This window comes from Stigmatopora argus, chromosome 15 (assembly GCF_051989625.1).
Source record: "Stigmatopora argus isolate UIUO_Sarg chromosome 15, RoL_Sarg_1.0, whole genome shotgun sequence".
Lineage (NCBI taxonomy): Eukaryota > Metazoa > Chordata > Actinopteri > Syngnathiformes > Syngnathidae > Stigmatopora > Stigmatopora argus.
The window spans coordinates 687,011-703,512 of record NC_135401.1 but is presented as its reverse complement, the minus strand read 5'-3'; the positions used below and the strand labels follow the sequence as shown (position 1 = coordinate 703,512).

The window sequence follows — 16,502 nt, the reverse complement described above, 5'->3', positions numbered from 1 at the left end:
TCATCGCTTGCCTAATGTGCGTGCGGGTGTGCATGCGGGTGGGAGGTCACGCTTGGGTACAAATGTGCTCAATTTAACATTTCTTCATTGATTAATTGCTATTGCTCAGCCTTTACATCTTTTTTTGCTATGAATGGAGAAAAGTGATGACGTCATAGGCTGGAGGGAGTGGGGGGGCGGAATTTTGGAGCCATTTGAAAGCACTAATGACACATTTGACAGCAAAACGACAAATCCTCGGCTAGATTTATCTCTGCCGCTAAAGCCGCTTTTCCACACACGCGTTCACAGGCTGCTGCTATTTGCCCTTTTTTTTGGCTTCTAGTAACACGAGCCGCCACGGACAATCCGTCCCATTGGACGTCCCGTACCGAGGGTCAGGAGACGTCATTTAGTCTTGGCGTTCCCGTTTCAGGTCAACCGGAGCTAACCGTTAGCATTTAGCGACGTGGATTGCCGCGCGAGCCGCCGCCTACCTGCGTTTTTTTTTCCCAGTCCGCCGTTTTGCCCTCGTTGTCGGGGAAGAGGATTCTCCTGGGGTTCAAAAAAGCCTCGTTCTGAAAACATTGGGAAACATCTAAACTGGGGTTTGAACAACGGCAGTCCTCGAGCGAGCCGCATGTGTCGTTTCCACGTCCGACCTACCTGAGTCGAATCGTCGGGATGCTTCTTAGGGTTGCCAATGAGTGGATGAGTTCGATTCTGGGGTGCTAGAGGAGGGAGAACAAGACGGGATGGGGGGTCCGGGGACCCCCGTTGATATGTTTGGATTTTAAGTCTTGGGTTCAAACGCGGTGAGCTTGTTAGCTAGTTTTCTTGGACTCGTAGCGGCGTTAAATGGTCAAGAATAGTCGGTCGCTTTCCCTAGAAATCACGGCGGTGAAAGAGTTAAAGGAGGCGTGACACTTTTTTTTCGTAGCAGCTGTACTTAAAAAAAAGAGGAAAATAACATTAATTTAATCGTAAGACATGTCTTCAAACAGGAGGCGAATTCATGGCGGAATGACAAAGATGTATTGAGACAAAGAATACCACTAGAAACGTGGGGGGGTGGGCGGGGACAGTCTCAACTCCATCCAATCGGAGTCCAGGTACGGTGTTCTCTCCCGCGTTTAATCGGCGAAGGGGAGCCACGTGTACAAAGGCGTCCCGGAGGCCCAGGACCCCCGGCGGCTATGGCACTTAAAAGTGGGCGCGTGGAAGAAAGCCGTACAGTTAAAAAAAGGCGGCGCCGAGTCTTTGGTGGGGGGGCGGGGCGGGGCGGTCCTTAGTGGCTGTGGCCCACCGACAGGAGGAGAGGGACCAGGCAGCCCACCACCAGGGCGCCCACCTCCACCTTGCTGAGGCCCTTGGCGCCATGGCCGGAGCCGCCGCCCACCTCGGGGAGAACGTGAACCGTGGCCACGTAGAGAAAGGTGCCGGCCGAGAAGAGCATGGCCACGCCCGTGGCGTTGATGTGGGACAGCGCCTCCTTGCTGCTCTGCGGACGGACAAACGGACGGACACGGTCAGACGGACGGTCAGACGGGAAAGAAAAAGGTTTGGCGTCAAACAAGCGCCGCATTACATGAAAAAAAAATACGAAAATGCGCGGTTACTGGTTTGTGCTGGTTCCGTTGCTAAAAAATAGTTTAAATTTGAGTTTGCTGTGTTCCAAATTTCCCATTTTACGTCCTAGCTGAGCAGAAAATATTTATTATTATTTATTTGTTAAGTGACGGTGGTTAAGTGGTTAGCGCGTGGGCCTCGCTGTTCCGGGGCCGAGGGTTCGATCCCCGGCGGGTCGTCACCTGTGTGGAATTTGGATGTTCAAGTGGGTTTTCTCTGGGGACACCGCTTTCTTCCCGCATCGTAAAAACGTGCATGCTAGGCTAGCTGGTTGAGCGTTCGAAATTGCCTAACCCGAGCTATGATTGGTTGTCCTAAGTCCCCTTGTGCCCTGCAATTGGCTGACCTCTGACAATCGCATGGTGAAAGTATACTTAGCTGGGATAGGCTCTGGCACCCCCGTGAAGATAAGCAGTTCAGAAAATGAATGTTAAGCGTCATTTTTTGGGTTTTTCAGGTCAAATCAAACCTATGAAATAAGGAGGGGGAAAAATACATTTGCGGGGGTGCTGGAACCGATCCCACCGAATTGCGTGTTGGTCGGTTTTGGCTGATTTTTGGCCATTTCCGGGTGACTTCACGTTGGCTTTGGGGCATTTTAAGCTCCCTTGTTAACTCATTGGTAGCCATTTCCTCACAAAAATCTGGTGTCACGGCACCCTTACCCCCAAAAAGTGTTTCCTTGTGTATGTAAAGTGTACGAAATCAATGGCAAAAAAAAGAGCAAGGCGGCCTTCTGTTTTAGCGAAAAGACATACCTGTCCAAGTCCGACGAAGGTGAGCATGGCCAGGACGGGCGCGGCCAGGGCGAAGACCAGCAGGTGCTTCCGGATTCGATTCCTTTCCAGCCCGGCGTGCATCAGGAAGGACACCAGGCCGAAGGCGGCGGGGGCCTAACAAAGACAGACGTACGTCGTCAGCTGGCGGAACGCCATTTAAAAAAAAAAAAAAATCTGTTGGATTTATTCTGGGATGTTTCTATATGTTTTATAAGCATTTTTAATAGGTAATAAAGCTATAAATTAATTCATGCTTTATGTTGGGACCAAGCAAGGGGACTCTTTCCCCCAAAGCTGCTTTCCAGTTAATTGCTTTCAGGAATATTGACGCCAACAAACCCCAAGACAAGGATGCTGATCTGCATGAAACTCATACCTTGTTTGGACTTGGACTCTGGCAGATGGCGATAATCGCATTATTGTTTAAAAATACGGCTGCTTTGTTTACCTTATAAAGAAAGTATTATGCTTATTCTGCAATTTCTTACACCGTTGTTTTTTGACCTTAAGGGTGTTATTCGGTTAGCTTATGCAATTGTTTTGAATCAGATTACATGAAATGTTTTCAGTATGTCGCAACTAAATACAGAGAAGAGTATACTGCACGTCAGAATGCTTTTGAACGAAGCCGTGTTACGAGTGATTTCTCCTTGCAAGTTGTAATCAGTTATGTCAACGATGTCTTCCTGTTTTAATCAAATATTACTAATAATGATTTAATGGTATTAATCATTATTCCATCAGTTTCTGTTTTTGAGCGTCTCCGGCCATCGCGCGCTTTACCTTGTGTAGCATGATGGCCACAAAGACGATGAGCTGGACGCCGGTTCCAGACGTGGAGGCGGCGGCTCCGAGGGCCACGCCGTCGGCTGCGGGACAATCAGAGGTTAGCGCCGCGGTGACAACACCTCACCGAGGGCACGATGGAATAAATGCCGGAAAATAAATGCTAATTAACGGATTCATTAAAAGCAAGTAATGAAACCTGGGTAAAAACTTACCAGCGGCGTGCACCACTAAACCAAGGGTGGTGGTAATTTTGGACGACGATACTCTGGCCGATTCGGAATCTGTTTCCCCGGAGACAAACATGTAAGACAATGCCCGTGACCGGACGTTTGGTCGCCGGACTTTTGGTCGCTGACTTTTGGTCGCCCGGACGTTTGGTCGAACAGGTTCAAATGATGACAGAGAGAGGGAGAGTTTAGAGTTTAATATCTAAATACTGTTGAAACCAACTCTCAAAATACTGTTGAAACGATCTAAATACTATATATCAAAAGTCCGGCGACCAAAAGTCCGAGTACCGACAATGCCAAACGAGCGATAATTGGAATGAATCGAGACGGCGTTGGAGCGCCCGAGTCATATAATGATTTTTCCCCCTACCTTCGGCGGCGTGAACGTGTGACGATCCGATCTGGTCCACCAGCAGCATGAAGACGAAGCCCAGCACCAGCGAGACGCCGATGCAGGCGTGAAGCTGCTCGTGGCCGTGCTCGCCGTGGCCGACCGTGCTCAGCTCCACCGCCGCCGCCACCGCCGCTTCGCCTTTGGCCTCCGACGCCTCGGCCACGACGCCCACCTGACTGGGACCGTGGTGGTGCCCGCCCCCTTGGCCTAAAAATCACAACAACAATCGCGCCTCTCAGTCAGGACGTCAAGCTGGGATAGCGTAGCACAGGTGTCAAAGTGGCGGCCCGGGGGCCAAACCTGGCCCGCCGCATCATTTTATATGGCCCAAGAAAGTCAATGATGAGTGCCCACTTTCTGTTTTAGGATCAAATTCAAATGAAGATTATAGATGTATATTAAATGTCCTGATTTTCTCCCTTTTAAATCAATCATTGTCATTTTTTAATCAATTTTGTCTGTGTTTTAGTTCAAAAATCATTTTGTAAAATCTAAAAATATATTTTAAAAAAGCTAAGATAAACATTGTTTTAGATCTATAAAAAACGGAATATTCAGGGCCTTTAATCCAGTTCTTTTAATCCATTTATTTAAAAAAAATCTAAATATTCTATCTAAAATGGTCCGGCCCACATGAAATTGAGTTGACGTTCAAGCGGCCCGTGAACCAACCCGAGTCTGACACCCTTGCCCTAATCCTAGCAATGATTGGTTGTCCCGAGTCTCCTCGTGTCGTGAGATTGGTCAACCACAGATTTCCAATGGCTGGGGATTGGCTCCAGCACCCCGTGCACCTTGCTCGTGAGGACAAGCAGTGTTAAAAAAATGAATGTATGCTCGCTTCCTAATCCTCATCATCTCGGTTTGACTTGAAACGCCAAGAAATGACGCCAGGCTAGCGAAAAGGAACGAGCCCGGCTAACGTCAACCCCAAAATGAAAAATTCGGGTCTGACAGCCTTGGCGTAGCACATCTTTCATACAAAATGGGGACGTTTTGATTATTTTTAAAGGGTTTAGTTGGAAGACCGTGGAACCAATGAGGTTATTTACATATAACGTACTGCTCTACTTACGAAACAATTAATTTTGTAAGTAGAGGTACGAGTGTAAACAAAAAAAAAAACTGCATCGGTGCAAGATTCTTTGTTAACGAGCAAAATTGTTTGGTTTGTTTACCTTCCAGGATCTCCTCATAAAGCGCGTGGACGCCTTCTGGAATGATGACGGCGAGGGCCGTGCCGCACAGGAGTCCCGCCCCCAACACGGTGACGAGCTTTAGCTTCTCCTGATTGGACACATTATGCAAAATAAGAACTCATTTACAAACAGAAATAACTCTTGGCACATTTTGTATTTTAATTTTGGACCCAACCCACATTCTAAGTGATATTTTAGGCCAAAGTTTTTCTCCCACCGAACTTTTGGTGCGGCTATACAATATATAAAAAAAATTGGAATGTGAAAAAAAAAGAGAAATTATTGACGAGGCCTCAAAATGTGAAACTCTGAGCAGCAATGGTTAAAAAAAAAAAGACAGCCATTTTGAACTTTGACATGATCTCGAGGTCATTTCAGTCGGGCTTTTTCAATTATTTTTCATCAAGACTAGAAAACGATTAAAAAAGCAGACATTGCACAAAGGTTAGTCAACAAATTAAGAACTAATTGCTCTCTCTTTCATGAGTCACTTCTTATTAGTTTGTAGCATTTTTTAGGTCACCTCAACTCAACTTTTACTCCACTTCATTTTATATTTTTAATCACGTGTAAATAACAAAATTCACAGTAACTTTGATAACTTTTGGAGGCATCAATTTTATGAAATTTTGTCTGAATATTGAGCATTTCTTATCTACTTTAATGTTATGTTTTGGTCGTAAATATGCATGTTGATTTGTTGTTGTTGTTTACGTAACTTTGAATGTTAGGGCGCGAATATTTGCACGTCGGTCAACTGGACGAAGCCAAAATTGGAATATTAGGGGGGGGGAGCTTGGCAAAAACATAACCACAATATAGTGTGATGTTCGCAGGGTAATGTCATACCTCCGAGAAGTTGACCGCCAGAGGAATGGTCCCGGCCACATAGCAGCCCACCAGCATGGCGAGAGACAGCAAGCTGATGGAGCTAAAGTCCTCCATGGTTGCACTTTTTGGTCCTCCAAAAAATATTTAAAAAAAAAACACGTTTGAAGACAAAAGACGCACCCGGAACTCTCTGGGCCGTCCTCCCCAAACGAGTTGAGCAAAGTGTCGGAAACAACAAAAACGACGACGTGTAATTGAATTAGTGGCCTCCTCCTAGATAAGCTAAGCTAACTAGCTTCAGCGGGGGCTATTGTGGCGTTTCACAAGCGAGACGACTCGACGCGTCGACGTCCAAGCAGGCCACGCTGGACTTCATGTCCTCCGTATAAATTCTGTCCAAAAATCAGTTTGTTCTTACGTGTTTTAGCCACCAACGACGCACACATGCTAGTCGACGCTTCCTCTCTAAACAAGGAGGGTAGGAGGAATACTTCCGGGTCACGTGATGTTTTAGTGCCACGTCATCGTCGAAGACGGCAGTGAGATCGACAATGAAGAAATTGTTATTTCCAACAGGCATTAAAACCCAAATATCTGCAAATGAAATGTGGAACAGCATCTGATGATGATTCTGACCATTTGTAATTTCAATTAAATATCCATGTTAGTAGCTGAAACGAAGACGGCAGCAAAAAGGGCAACGGACGCGTGTCCTTAAAAAAAGTTGACAGTATTTATTAGGGCACACAGTTGAACAGTGCTTCACCATAACTTGATTTACTAGAGAACAAATGGTAAAATACAACAGTTTTTTTGGAAACTCAACAAAAATACAACTTAAGGTTTCTTCATGCAAATAACGTGATGTCATCTTTCCGTTTTCGCAGCTTTCGTGGGCCGTTGAGCGGGAACTTACGAGCTAAGCGGGTTTATTTGGCCAGTCCGATCTTCTTGGCTTCCGTTTCGTATATTAACAAGCGCCACATCTTGACGATGAACACTTCGGCTTCCTCGTCGAGAACCTGCAAAAAAAAAAACGAGAAACGTTTGCTCATTCATCTCCCGACAAGAAATACATTTTTAAGCCGTCCAATTTACCATGGCGACGTCGTCGAGGATACCCTGAGGGGTGCTGTGCGCCATCACCTGCAGGATTGGGACCAAAAAAAAGGACATTTTACTCCAAATGTCTTTAAAACGAGGAAGAGGGTGTCCAATTTTTTTTTGTTCACCTTTGAGCAGACAAACTCGACCAACGTTGCTTCCTCCTCGCCGATGTATTCAATGATTTTCTTGTTGATCCACGGTTTAATGCGGCGGTCCATCAGCGTCTGAGGAGAAGATTCCAGCATTATCGTTACTCCCGAGCGCTCCAAAAAACAAATACAGTGGTACCTCGTCATACGACCGCTCATCATACAAAATGCTCGTCTTACGGGGGAAATTTCGATCGAATAATTCGCCCGTCATGCGGTCCAAATTTCGTGATGCGACCAAGCCAGGTCTTTTTTGCATATCTTTCGTGTATAACAATATTTACGAGCACGGAACGATTAATTCAGACGAGTTCCTCCTAGGACCAGGAAACGCACAACGCGCATGCAAAAAGAGGGCTTTCTGGGTAATGAAGTATACTCGTGCACACAACGACGATAGGCAATGGCAACCTTTCTCAGAATAAAACTTCATTACCCACAATCAATACGTGGGAAGCTCAGCAATGTCATTTCCTGTTATTCTTTCTAAAGAAAGAAGGTCCGGCGATCGTTCCTTAAAGACTATTTCTCGTTGGCAAGTGGTCGTGCGTTATCCTATTTGTGTGCATCATTTTGGGAATATTTTGAAGGGAATAGTACAACAGCAAACAGTCCATCGATGGCGAACGTGAGGGTGGAGGTGTGGCAAACCGCCAACCCGGCCAGAACATAGGTAACAAAAGATTACAACAAAATTAGAATTCAGTTTTGTGTAAAGTTACATTAAACGTATGTGTGAGTGTCTGTATATATTAATCCAAGTTAATCTAAATTTGTTTGTTCCGTTTACGAGTGCGTTGTCGTGGAAAAAAAACGACCCCCCCTACGCCCCCTCTGTGCGTCTCTGTCTCCCGTCGGCGAAATCTGCCCAATTTTAGTTAGATTAAACACATTTTATTACTATTAAACCACTAGTTATGTGTTACTTTGTTAGATGGCGAATTAGAAGAAATAAAACATTTATCCAATCCAATATCCTGTTTTTGGTGTTTTTTCAGAGGGCTGGAACGAATTAAATTTTTTTCCATTCATTTCAATGGGGAAACGTCCGCTCGAGTTACGAGAACCTCGTCATACGATCTCAGTCTCGGAACGGATTACGCTCGTATCTCGAGGTACCACTGTAAATAAATATCGGTTTGTCTTTTACCGAATCCACCATGGACCAGTCCAGCGGGTAGGTGAAAAGCTCGGGCCGGGCGGTGGGGATCTTCTCGATCAGGCTTCGGATGTTCTGGCGCTTCTCCTCGGTGTTGACTCCGCCTTTGGCGCCCGAAACGTCGGCGCCGTCCAGCCCCAGGCTCTTTTCGTCGTCGCCGTAGTCCAGCGGGACTAGCTTCCTCTTGCGGGGCTGTTCGTCGGCCTCCTCCTCGTCGTTGAACTTGTTGAAGACGCTGTCGGCGGGCGCTAGCTTTTTGCGCTTGACGGCGTGGAGCTGGTTGGGGCTGTTTGTGGAACCTGGAGAAGGCAGACGGACGGGACGAGCTCACGTTTGGCCGTCACGGTAACCCGATATCGGACGTTTTTGGGGACTCACCCAGCTTGAGACTGAGCTCGATCTTGGGCCGGTGCTCCTCGAGAGGCTGCACCTCAGGCGTTGGTTCGCCTGGAATGATGATGCCGCGCGGGGAATCGTTGCCAGGCGTGTTGGGCGTGGCATTACCGCTGGCGGAGGACACAGAGGGAGCGGTGTTGATTGGTCGCATGAGGGCTTTGGGATGTGGCCTGGTCTCGGGCGACTCCCCACCATTGTGGGTGGCGTGATGCTGTAGGAGTTCATGTTCTTCTTCTTCTTGTTGTTGCAGAAGTTCCTGTTCTTGCTGATGATGATGATGATGATGATGTTCCTGGTCCTCCTGCCGTTGTTGGTGTTCCAACTCTCGCTCTTCTTCCTCCTCCTTCTTCTCCTCCTTCACCTCCTCCTGTTGCCGCTCCTCCATTTTATCCCCCCGGTCCTCTTCTGAACGCGGCGGAGACCCGGCGGGCGCCGGCTCGCCGCGCTTTACCGACGACGCCCCCTTGTCCCGATCCCGATCCCGATGGGATTCGCCGTGGGATTCTCTGTGCGACTCTCGGTGCGACTCTTTGTGGGATTCCCTGTGCGATTCTTTGTGGGAGTCGCGATGGGACTCACGGTGGCTCTCTCGGTGGGATTCCCGCTGAGATTCCCGCTGGGACTCGCGCTCTTTTTTCTCCTGCTTGGCCTTTTCAGCTTCCGCCTTGATGACTTTCCGCCTGCGCTCCGCCTCCTCCTCCATCTGCAAACAGGGGGGAGATGGCACCTTCGTCATACATTCCTCTTTTTTCACCAATTGAAAATCTTTTTAAAATGACGTTAAAAAAAGAGGGAGTCTTACGTCAACAATCTTGAAATTTTTTAACCGAACAAATATAGAAAACTTAGCTTTGTGTGCATCGCCATTGTACTTTCAAACGTATAAGCGGTTAAGTACGAATACTGCCAATACGAAGAAATGATTTTTTTTTTTAAATGGACTGACCCTTTGCATTTCGGCATCCGGGTCCGGGTGACCCTCGGCCAGCAGCCTCTGTCGGATCTCCTCCAGTTCTTCCTTCTCTCGTTTGCGGTCTCGCTCGTCCATCTCCGTTTCCTTTTCCCGGTCGCGGAGTCGCTTTTGCATGGCGCTGCCCCTGCGCAAGATAGTGTGGAAAAAGAAAAAGAAAGGTGACAAACAGAACAAACGCCACCATGAAAAAAAGCGTGAGCCCGTCGACCAGTTCCCACAATTGGTGCAAAAAAATGGATTGATTGAAATAATGAAGGCACAAGCTGCTTATGAGAAAAATCCAGATTCCAAAATGGGCGATGGGTCAGAAAACAAAAACTGGTGCCAACCTGTAGTATTTGGGATCGTCCCGCTCGTCGTCGTAGTCCTCCAGAAACTCTTTGAGTCTTTTGGCTTCTTTCGTCTGGAGACCACAAATAAAGCGTCGTGGTTAGGAGCGAGCGCAAAGGAGATCCGAGCGCTTTGGGGCGCCCTCGCCGCTATCGCCGTTCTCACCGTCTCGCGGCTTCGCTCTTCCTCCCGTTCCATGTCCTTGCTGTAGTCGCGGGACTTCTTCCTCTCCCGCATTTCCCAATTTTTCAATCGCTTTCAAGGGAGGAGACAAAGAGTTAACGTGAACTCGGGTCAAGGCAATGACCGCTCATTCTAAATCGCCTTTAAAAATCCGATTAGGTCGCCATTGCTCGTCGACTCATGAAATTGTCACGTCGACTGGGCGGGCCGGTCGGAAGGGATCGGACGCCCGGCGCCGGTTGTAACGAGATCGGGGAATTACCTCCTGGTACGCGGCTTCCTTATCTCGGAGTCTGCGCTCCAGTCTACGGCGCTCGTACACGTCTTCGTCGTCTTCGTCGCGGTCGCGTTTTTTGTCATCTCGGGTTCTCTCTCTGCACGCGACAGGCACACAAAAAAAATGTGACACACAAATTGCAAACTTTTGACTTTTTGGGGCCTGCAGGAAAATGGTGAAATTCTGGCTTTCACTCAATTGCTCATCCCTTTCTATTTTTGCTCTGCGGCCATTATGGAAGACGAAGACAAAGAAGGCAAACTCACCTGGAACGGCTGCGGGCTTCGCTGATGTCTCGACTCTTTTCCCTCTCGCGCTCTCTGGTCCTCTCTCGTTCTCGTTCTCGTTCCCGTTCCCGTTCGCGCTCACGTTCGCGTTCCCGTTCCCTGTCGCGGTCCCGCTCTCGGTCTCGGTCACGGTCTCGCTCACGCTCCTTGTCCCGCTCGCGTTCCTTCTCTTTCTCTCGGTCGCGGCGCTCCCTGTCGCGCTCTCGTTCCTTGTCCTTCTCGCGCCGGTCCTTCTCCAGCTCCTGTCGCTCCTTCTCCTTCTTGCCTTTCTCCTCCTCTAATTTCTACGGGAGGACAAAAAAATATGGCAATGGTCATGAAAATGTTATTCATATTTAAACGAAAGTCACGCGGGATGGCGCTCAGTTGTGAATGTTAGTACTGAAATGATCAGGATTTTGTGACCCAGACTCTGAAAATTTGTGGACTAACTTGATCAAACTGGGGTAAAAAAAAAACCTCTAAAATAAAAATAAGAATAATAAAAGTTTAAACATATCTTGGCTGCAATTGACCGTGACTGGGAGCTTTGCTTATACAGTGGTACCTCGACCTACGACCAGCTCTACCTACGACATGCTCGAGGTACGACAAAAATTTCGATCGAATAATTCGCCCTAGATACGAGAAAAATTTCGAGATGCGAGCAAACCAGGTGGCCATGACATGAGAGGCTGTTTATCATTGTAGCACACTGTCTTTTTTTGCCGCATCTCTTTCGTGTATAATTGAACGATTTATTCAGACGGGTTTCGACCAGGAAACGCACAAGGCGCATGCGCGGGCAAAAAGAGGGCTTTCTGGGTAATGAAGTATACTCCTGCACACAACACCCATAGGCAATGGCACCCTTTCTCAGAATAAAACTTCATTACCCACAATCAATACGTGGGTAAGCTCCGCTATTGCATTTCCTGTTATTCTTTCTAAGGAAAGAAGGTCCCGCGATCGCTCATTTAAGCCTATTTCTCGTTGGCAAGTGGTCGTGCGTTATCCTATTGGTGAGGGTGGAGGCGTGGCAAACTGCTAACCCGCCCAGAACGAAGGTAACAAAAGACAAAACTAGAATTCAGTTTTGTGTAAAGCTACATTAAAAGTATGTTTGAGTGTATCTGTATATATTTATCCAAGTTAATTTAAATTTGTTTGTTCGTTTACGAGAGCCGTGGATAAAGTCGGTGTCTCTCCCCTCCGCAAAATGCGTCTAATTTTACATCCATTAAACTCATTGTATTACTATTAAACCACTCGTTATTTATTCCTTTGTCAATATATGGCGAATTAGAAGAAATCAAACATTTTTCCCAATCCAATATCCTGTTTTTGGTGTTTTTTCAGAGGGTTGGAACCAATTCATTTGTTTTCAATTCATTTCAATGGGAAACGTTCGCTCGAGTGACAAAAAGCTCGACATATGATCTCAGTCTCGGAACGGATTACGATCGTATGTCGAGGTACCACTGTAGTTCAAAATGTATGTTAGGGTTAACTTTAACCCTTTCAAAAAAAAACACGGAGTGACTAAAATGAGTTGTCCTAACTTCCCACTTGATTCGACTGTAAAAGAAACGATTGTGTACCTTGTGCGTGTCCCGAAATTTGCTTATTTCTCTGGAAATCAAGTCCCTCTTGTCGTCTTCCAACTCCATGGCGTTGATGTCATCCTAAAAATTCCCCAAGGAGAGCATGAAGACTCAAAACTGCCAGCGAGGGGTTCCCCCAGGCGCCCGCTCAATACCTCTTCTTTGCGGTCTTTCCTTTTTTTGCGGTTCCCGTCGGCGGAGTCGGAGTTGAGGTCGCTGGAATACTCCCGGATCAGAATTTCGATGGCGCCCTTGGCCGACTGATCGCGGAGCAGCGTGTCTTCGTCCAGGACCTCGTCCTCCTCGTCGTTCTTGGCGTCGCCGCTCCCCGCCTGGAGAGAAAGACGATTAACGTTTTTTTGGGGGGTTAAACGGCGGGCGACGGAGTCCTCGTGGCGGCACGTACGCCGTTGGCGGCCTTTTTTTTGGCTTTCCACTCATCCAGCTGCGCTTTGGTCTTGGCGTCCACTTTGACCAGCAGCTTTTTGTCGCCGAGCATCAGCTCGTGGAGCAGCCGCAGGGCTCGCAGCGTCGACTCGGGTTCCTTATACTCACAGAAGCCAAACGCTAGAAGGGGGCGGGGCAATGGACAACCAGCTCCGTTTTAGTACGTTGATCTCGGCGTGCGTTTTTGTTTAGAATTTTTACCTTGAAGTTTTCCGGAGGCGCCTTGCACTCGTTTCCAGCTTAGCACAATACCACATTTCTGCAAAGGCGGGGGGAAAAAAGGAAAATACTGAAATACAAACGGCGAAAAAAAAAATGCTGCTTTGGGGATAAAAAGACATTTTGCAGTTACTATTGCTGATTCTTTTTAAAAGCTTGAATAAGTATATTAAACATACAAATTCCTAAATCCAACAAGGGAAGAAATAAAGAAAGGCCAACACCAAAATCAACAACACTAAAACAATCTGGGCTAACATATTCAATACAAATATGAGTTACTTTGAGTGAATAAGCAAATTTTGCCATGCCTGGCTGCGTCTATAAAAACGGTGCGTCCTTTGTGTGTGTAAAATGCAGAAATAGCACTCGTCTAAAAATATGATGCGCCGTATAGTCGTGAAAATACGGTACTTGCACTCGTGTCATCTGATTTTGAGGAGCTACTAAAAATAACAATACACAAAATAAGGTTTTGGCGTGTATATTACAATGCTGCATTAATATAATAATGTAAGCTAGCAACGTGTCATTTCTTCATTACGATTGACGTTAGCCAAAGTGTAAAATCGGTTCAAAATCTGCTGTTTTTATTTAAACGCTATGTATGGGCTCTCTTAAATGTCACGGGTGAGCACAAGGTCTCAGTTTGTTCTTTTCAATCTACGCATTTACGTGTTTTTTTTTTTTTTTTTAAATCTACGATCGCAATGTTAAAAATCGCCCAGCACCGGTTTTCGCACTCACCGCCAACAACTGCCTGACCAGCATGTCGGACGCCTTCTCGGAGATGTTGCCCACAAACACCGTGGTGGTGGGTCCGTCCTCTGGTTCCTTGGCTCGGAAGGGGACCTTGTTTAAGAGCATCGGCTTCTGTGCAACAGAAACTGTGGTTGGGACAAGAACCTGCCCGAGACAGGGGGGGAAAATGTCAACATCCGGCCAAAAGACAAAGGACAAACGTCCCAAACGGAATCCCGTCCACGCTGCGACGGCTCGGCCGTGACTCACCGAGGGAGAGGGGGTCACAACACCCATGTGAACTGGAATCATGGGAGTACCTGAAATTGGTTCAAATTTACAGTCAAAGTGCTGTAAACCTCGGTCCAAAGAGCACAATGGCCCTCTAGCGGAGAAAAGATGAACTGCAATGAAATTAAAAAGATCCCATTTCCAGTTTTATTTATTTCCGAGAGAATTTTCAGATTTGGGGACTCTTTTTTCCTAGTGCTATTTACCAGCCAGGTGCACAAAAATAAAGTTCCATATTATCTACTGCGTTACAAATAGTTTCTTTCTTTTCAATAGTTCATTCTTGGGAAGAAATAAAAAACAAACAGAAAATCAACTATGACTTACGTTTTTGTTTTAGCTAAGGCGCGTGAAAAGGAAGTGAGTACTTTCAAAATAATGGAAAATGTAAAAAAAAATTAGAACATGACATTTCGTGTTGAAATTAATTAATAAGGAAAGTTAAAATGGCGAGCCAAAAAACCAAAACTAGCAACATTTTCTTTTTTCCCAGATAAATTGTTGAATAAAAAAACCTTTTTTCCCCCTCGTAGGTTTGATACAAAATGAGTATTTAGTAATTTGGTAAAGTAAACTACGATAAACTTATAGTATACGGCAGATCTGCAAGAATTATTAGTAAACGGCAGCAATCAACTTATTTACACAAACCTGATTGGTTAAAAAGTCCGTGCTGGATGGGTCGGAACCAAAACCAAGAACCGCATTGGCCTTTGAGGACCCATTTAGGGACCCCTGGTCTCTCGGGGTCAAACAAATCAATAATGGATTTTGGTCCAAAGCCATTAAAAGTTTTATAGACCAGCACTCATATTTTCTAGTCTATCCTTTCACTCACAGGAAACCAGTGTAACCATTTCATAACCGCTGTTTTATGAACCAATTTCAGCATATTAGCATTCCATATTAGCTGCAATTTACTGACTGATTATTGGTCAAAACACCATAATGCAATCTACTAAAACTATCTACAGGGATCTATTTTTCCCCGTCTCTTTTTTTTAACACAAGCCCGTTACTTTAGGCTCTTTTTAGTACATAGTAACAGGCTAAAGTTTTACATAATACATAGTTTTAAATGTATACCGATAAAAATATGAATTAGAATAAATATTTCTTGAACTGTGCGCATCATTTCTAAAAACAGCTCTTCTTTGTTGGGCTTTTTTTCTATTTTTTCTTTTTTTAAATCGACTAAATACTGGTGTGGCGTCATCCGAGTGTATGCGGGTCATTTCCTGGTGGGGTACCTGGTGGGACTGGCGGACCGAAGGTCCCGAATTGGGGCGGAGGGAGGCCGGGGGGCAGCTGGGGGATGCTCAGCGGCTGACGGTTGAGCGGAGGAGGGAACGACATCGTCAAGGGAAGGAAGGAACAGGAACCTGTGACGAGAACACCACATTCCCACTCAACACCAACTCATTCATGGAAGAAAAAAACACTTCAACTCGTTCCCATAAGCTCCATAAAACAATAAATCAACTTATTATGACCGAACGCTGCTCTCCTGTCAACAGGACGGGGGGTGGAAAGCAGCCGGCCATGTTTTAAGTCCGCTTCTTAGCTTTAGCATTAGCGTTTAGCTTTAGCTCGTGTTAGCTGCGGGGCCTACTGGCTCGCGCTAGCGGCGGGGAAGCTAACGTTTTGCAAGTTACTCACCTATAAAAGGAGGTTTAACGGGGACGAGCTCGAAACAAGATGCGTTGAGCCGAAGGCAAGCCCATTAAACGCACGAGACGAATAAAGAGTAAATTGAGCGCGGCCTCGGCTTTAGTTTAAAGACCGGTACTCTTCAGGAACACAAGAAAATAGGACCCTTTTCTTCTCGAAGAGGACCATGGGAAATCGGAGGGCAAGTAGCTACGGTGTCCGAGAGGTATGCTTAATCAAAATGGGGGGAAAAATTGAAAGACAGCTTCTCGCTAACTTTAAGAATATTGTATTTATTTTTAAAAAAATCTTCTCATACCAAAAATTGTATTCCTCAATAAAAACACGATTAATTCACATGAATCATCACAGGCAAAAAGGCAACGTCAAAGTCATGAGCGGAAACTGAAAACAAGTGAGCTAGTTTTGTCGCAAGGTAGCGACAAAAGCACTGTTTCTTTGGCCACACCAAAATGGCCCCATTTTCTAATCTAGCGTGACTGTGCTTTTGCTGTGAGATAATGCCATGAACTTTAGGTTCCATTTACGCTTATTAAATAAACAAAGCATTTCCTCTCACGCCCATAGTGGAACTCTGCTATAATAAATAACAGTCGTTTGGATGAAACAATCTTCATGCGTGTCATTATGTAACTTTTATCAGTCACATCATTTTAAGTACAGTTATCCAGAGTTAATCTTCATACTTTTAAACAAAAAAATAAATTCCGTTTGAAAAATACGCTTATATAAATACATCAATGATTTATTCCAATAACACACGATCCCCATTTGGTCATTGATAACACTCTGCATGTTGTTATCCTTCTTTGATTATCATTTAATTTCTTGCATCACATCAGCAATAAAACTAGTCAAC

General features: G+C 45.9%; 2 protein-coding genes across 4 annotated transcripts; both read right to left on the bottom strand.

The window, feature by feature from the left end:
• Positions 1 to 453: 453 nt before the first annotated feature.
• Positions 454 to 6,336, bottom strand: slc39a9 (solute carrier family 39 member 9). The gene is made up of 8 exons (XM_077621666.1): positions 5,849 to 6,336; positions 4,979 to 5,087; positions 3,777 to 4,007; positions 3,389 to 3,457; positions 3,171 to 3,256; positions 2,367 to 2,501; positions 646 to 1,480; positions 454 to 557 (listed from the first exon to the last, which is right to left on the bottom strand). The coding sequence occupies exons 1-7, from the start codon at positions 5,942 to 5,944 to the stop codon at positions 1,268 to 1,270; spliced, it is 939 nt and encodes a 312-aa protein (XP_077477792.1). The 5' UTR covers positions 5,945 to 6,336; the 3' UTR covers positions 454 to 557; positions 646 to 1,267.
• Positions 6,337 to 6,541: 205 nt separating this feature from the next.
• On the bottom strand, positions 6,542 to 15,827 carry rbm25a (RNA binding motif protein 25a). Of its 3 annotated transcripts, none has more exons than XM_077621258.1 (18): positions 15,632 to 15,827; positions 15,223 to 15,354; positions 13,952 to 14,001; positions 13,688 to 13,846; positions 12,923 to 12,980; positions 12,681 to 12,841; positions 12,430 to 12,606; positions 12,272 to 12,355; positions 10,671 to 10,975; positions 10,390 to 10,501; positions 10,110 to 10,199; positions 9,944 to 10,017; positions 9,588 to 9,738; positions 8,624 to 9,344; positions 8,237 to 8,544; positions 7,063 to 7,161; positions 6,929 to 6,976; positions 6,542 to 6,852 (listed from the first exon to the last, which is right to left on the bottom strand). In XM_077621258.1, exons 2-18 carry the CDS (start codon positions 15,326 to 15,328, stop codon positions 6,760 to 6,762), a joined length of 2,796 nt encoding a protein of 931 aa, XP_077477384.1. In that variant the 5' UTR covers positions 15,329 to 15,354; positions 15,632 to 15,827; the 3' UTR covers positions 6,542 to 6,759. The 3 variants fall into 3 exon arrangements, with proteins under 3 accessions (XP_077477384.1, XP_077477385.1, XP_077477386.1); XM_077621259.1 differs by having other exon boundaries at positions 13,688 to 13,813; XM_077621260.1 differs by lacking the exons at positions 13,952 to 14,001; positions 15,632 to 15,827 and having other exon boundaries at positions 13,688 to 13,813; positions 15,223 to 15,356.
• Between the last annotated feature and the right edge of the window lie 675 nt (positions 15,828 to 16,502).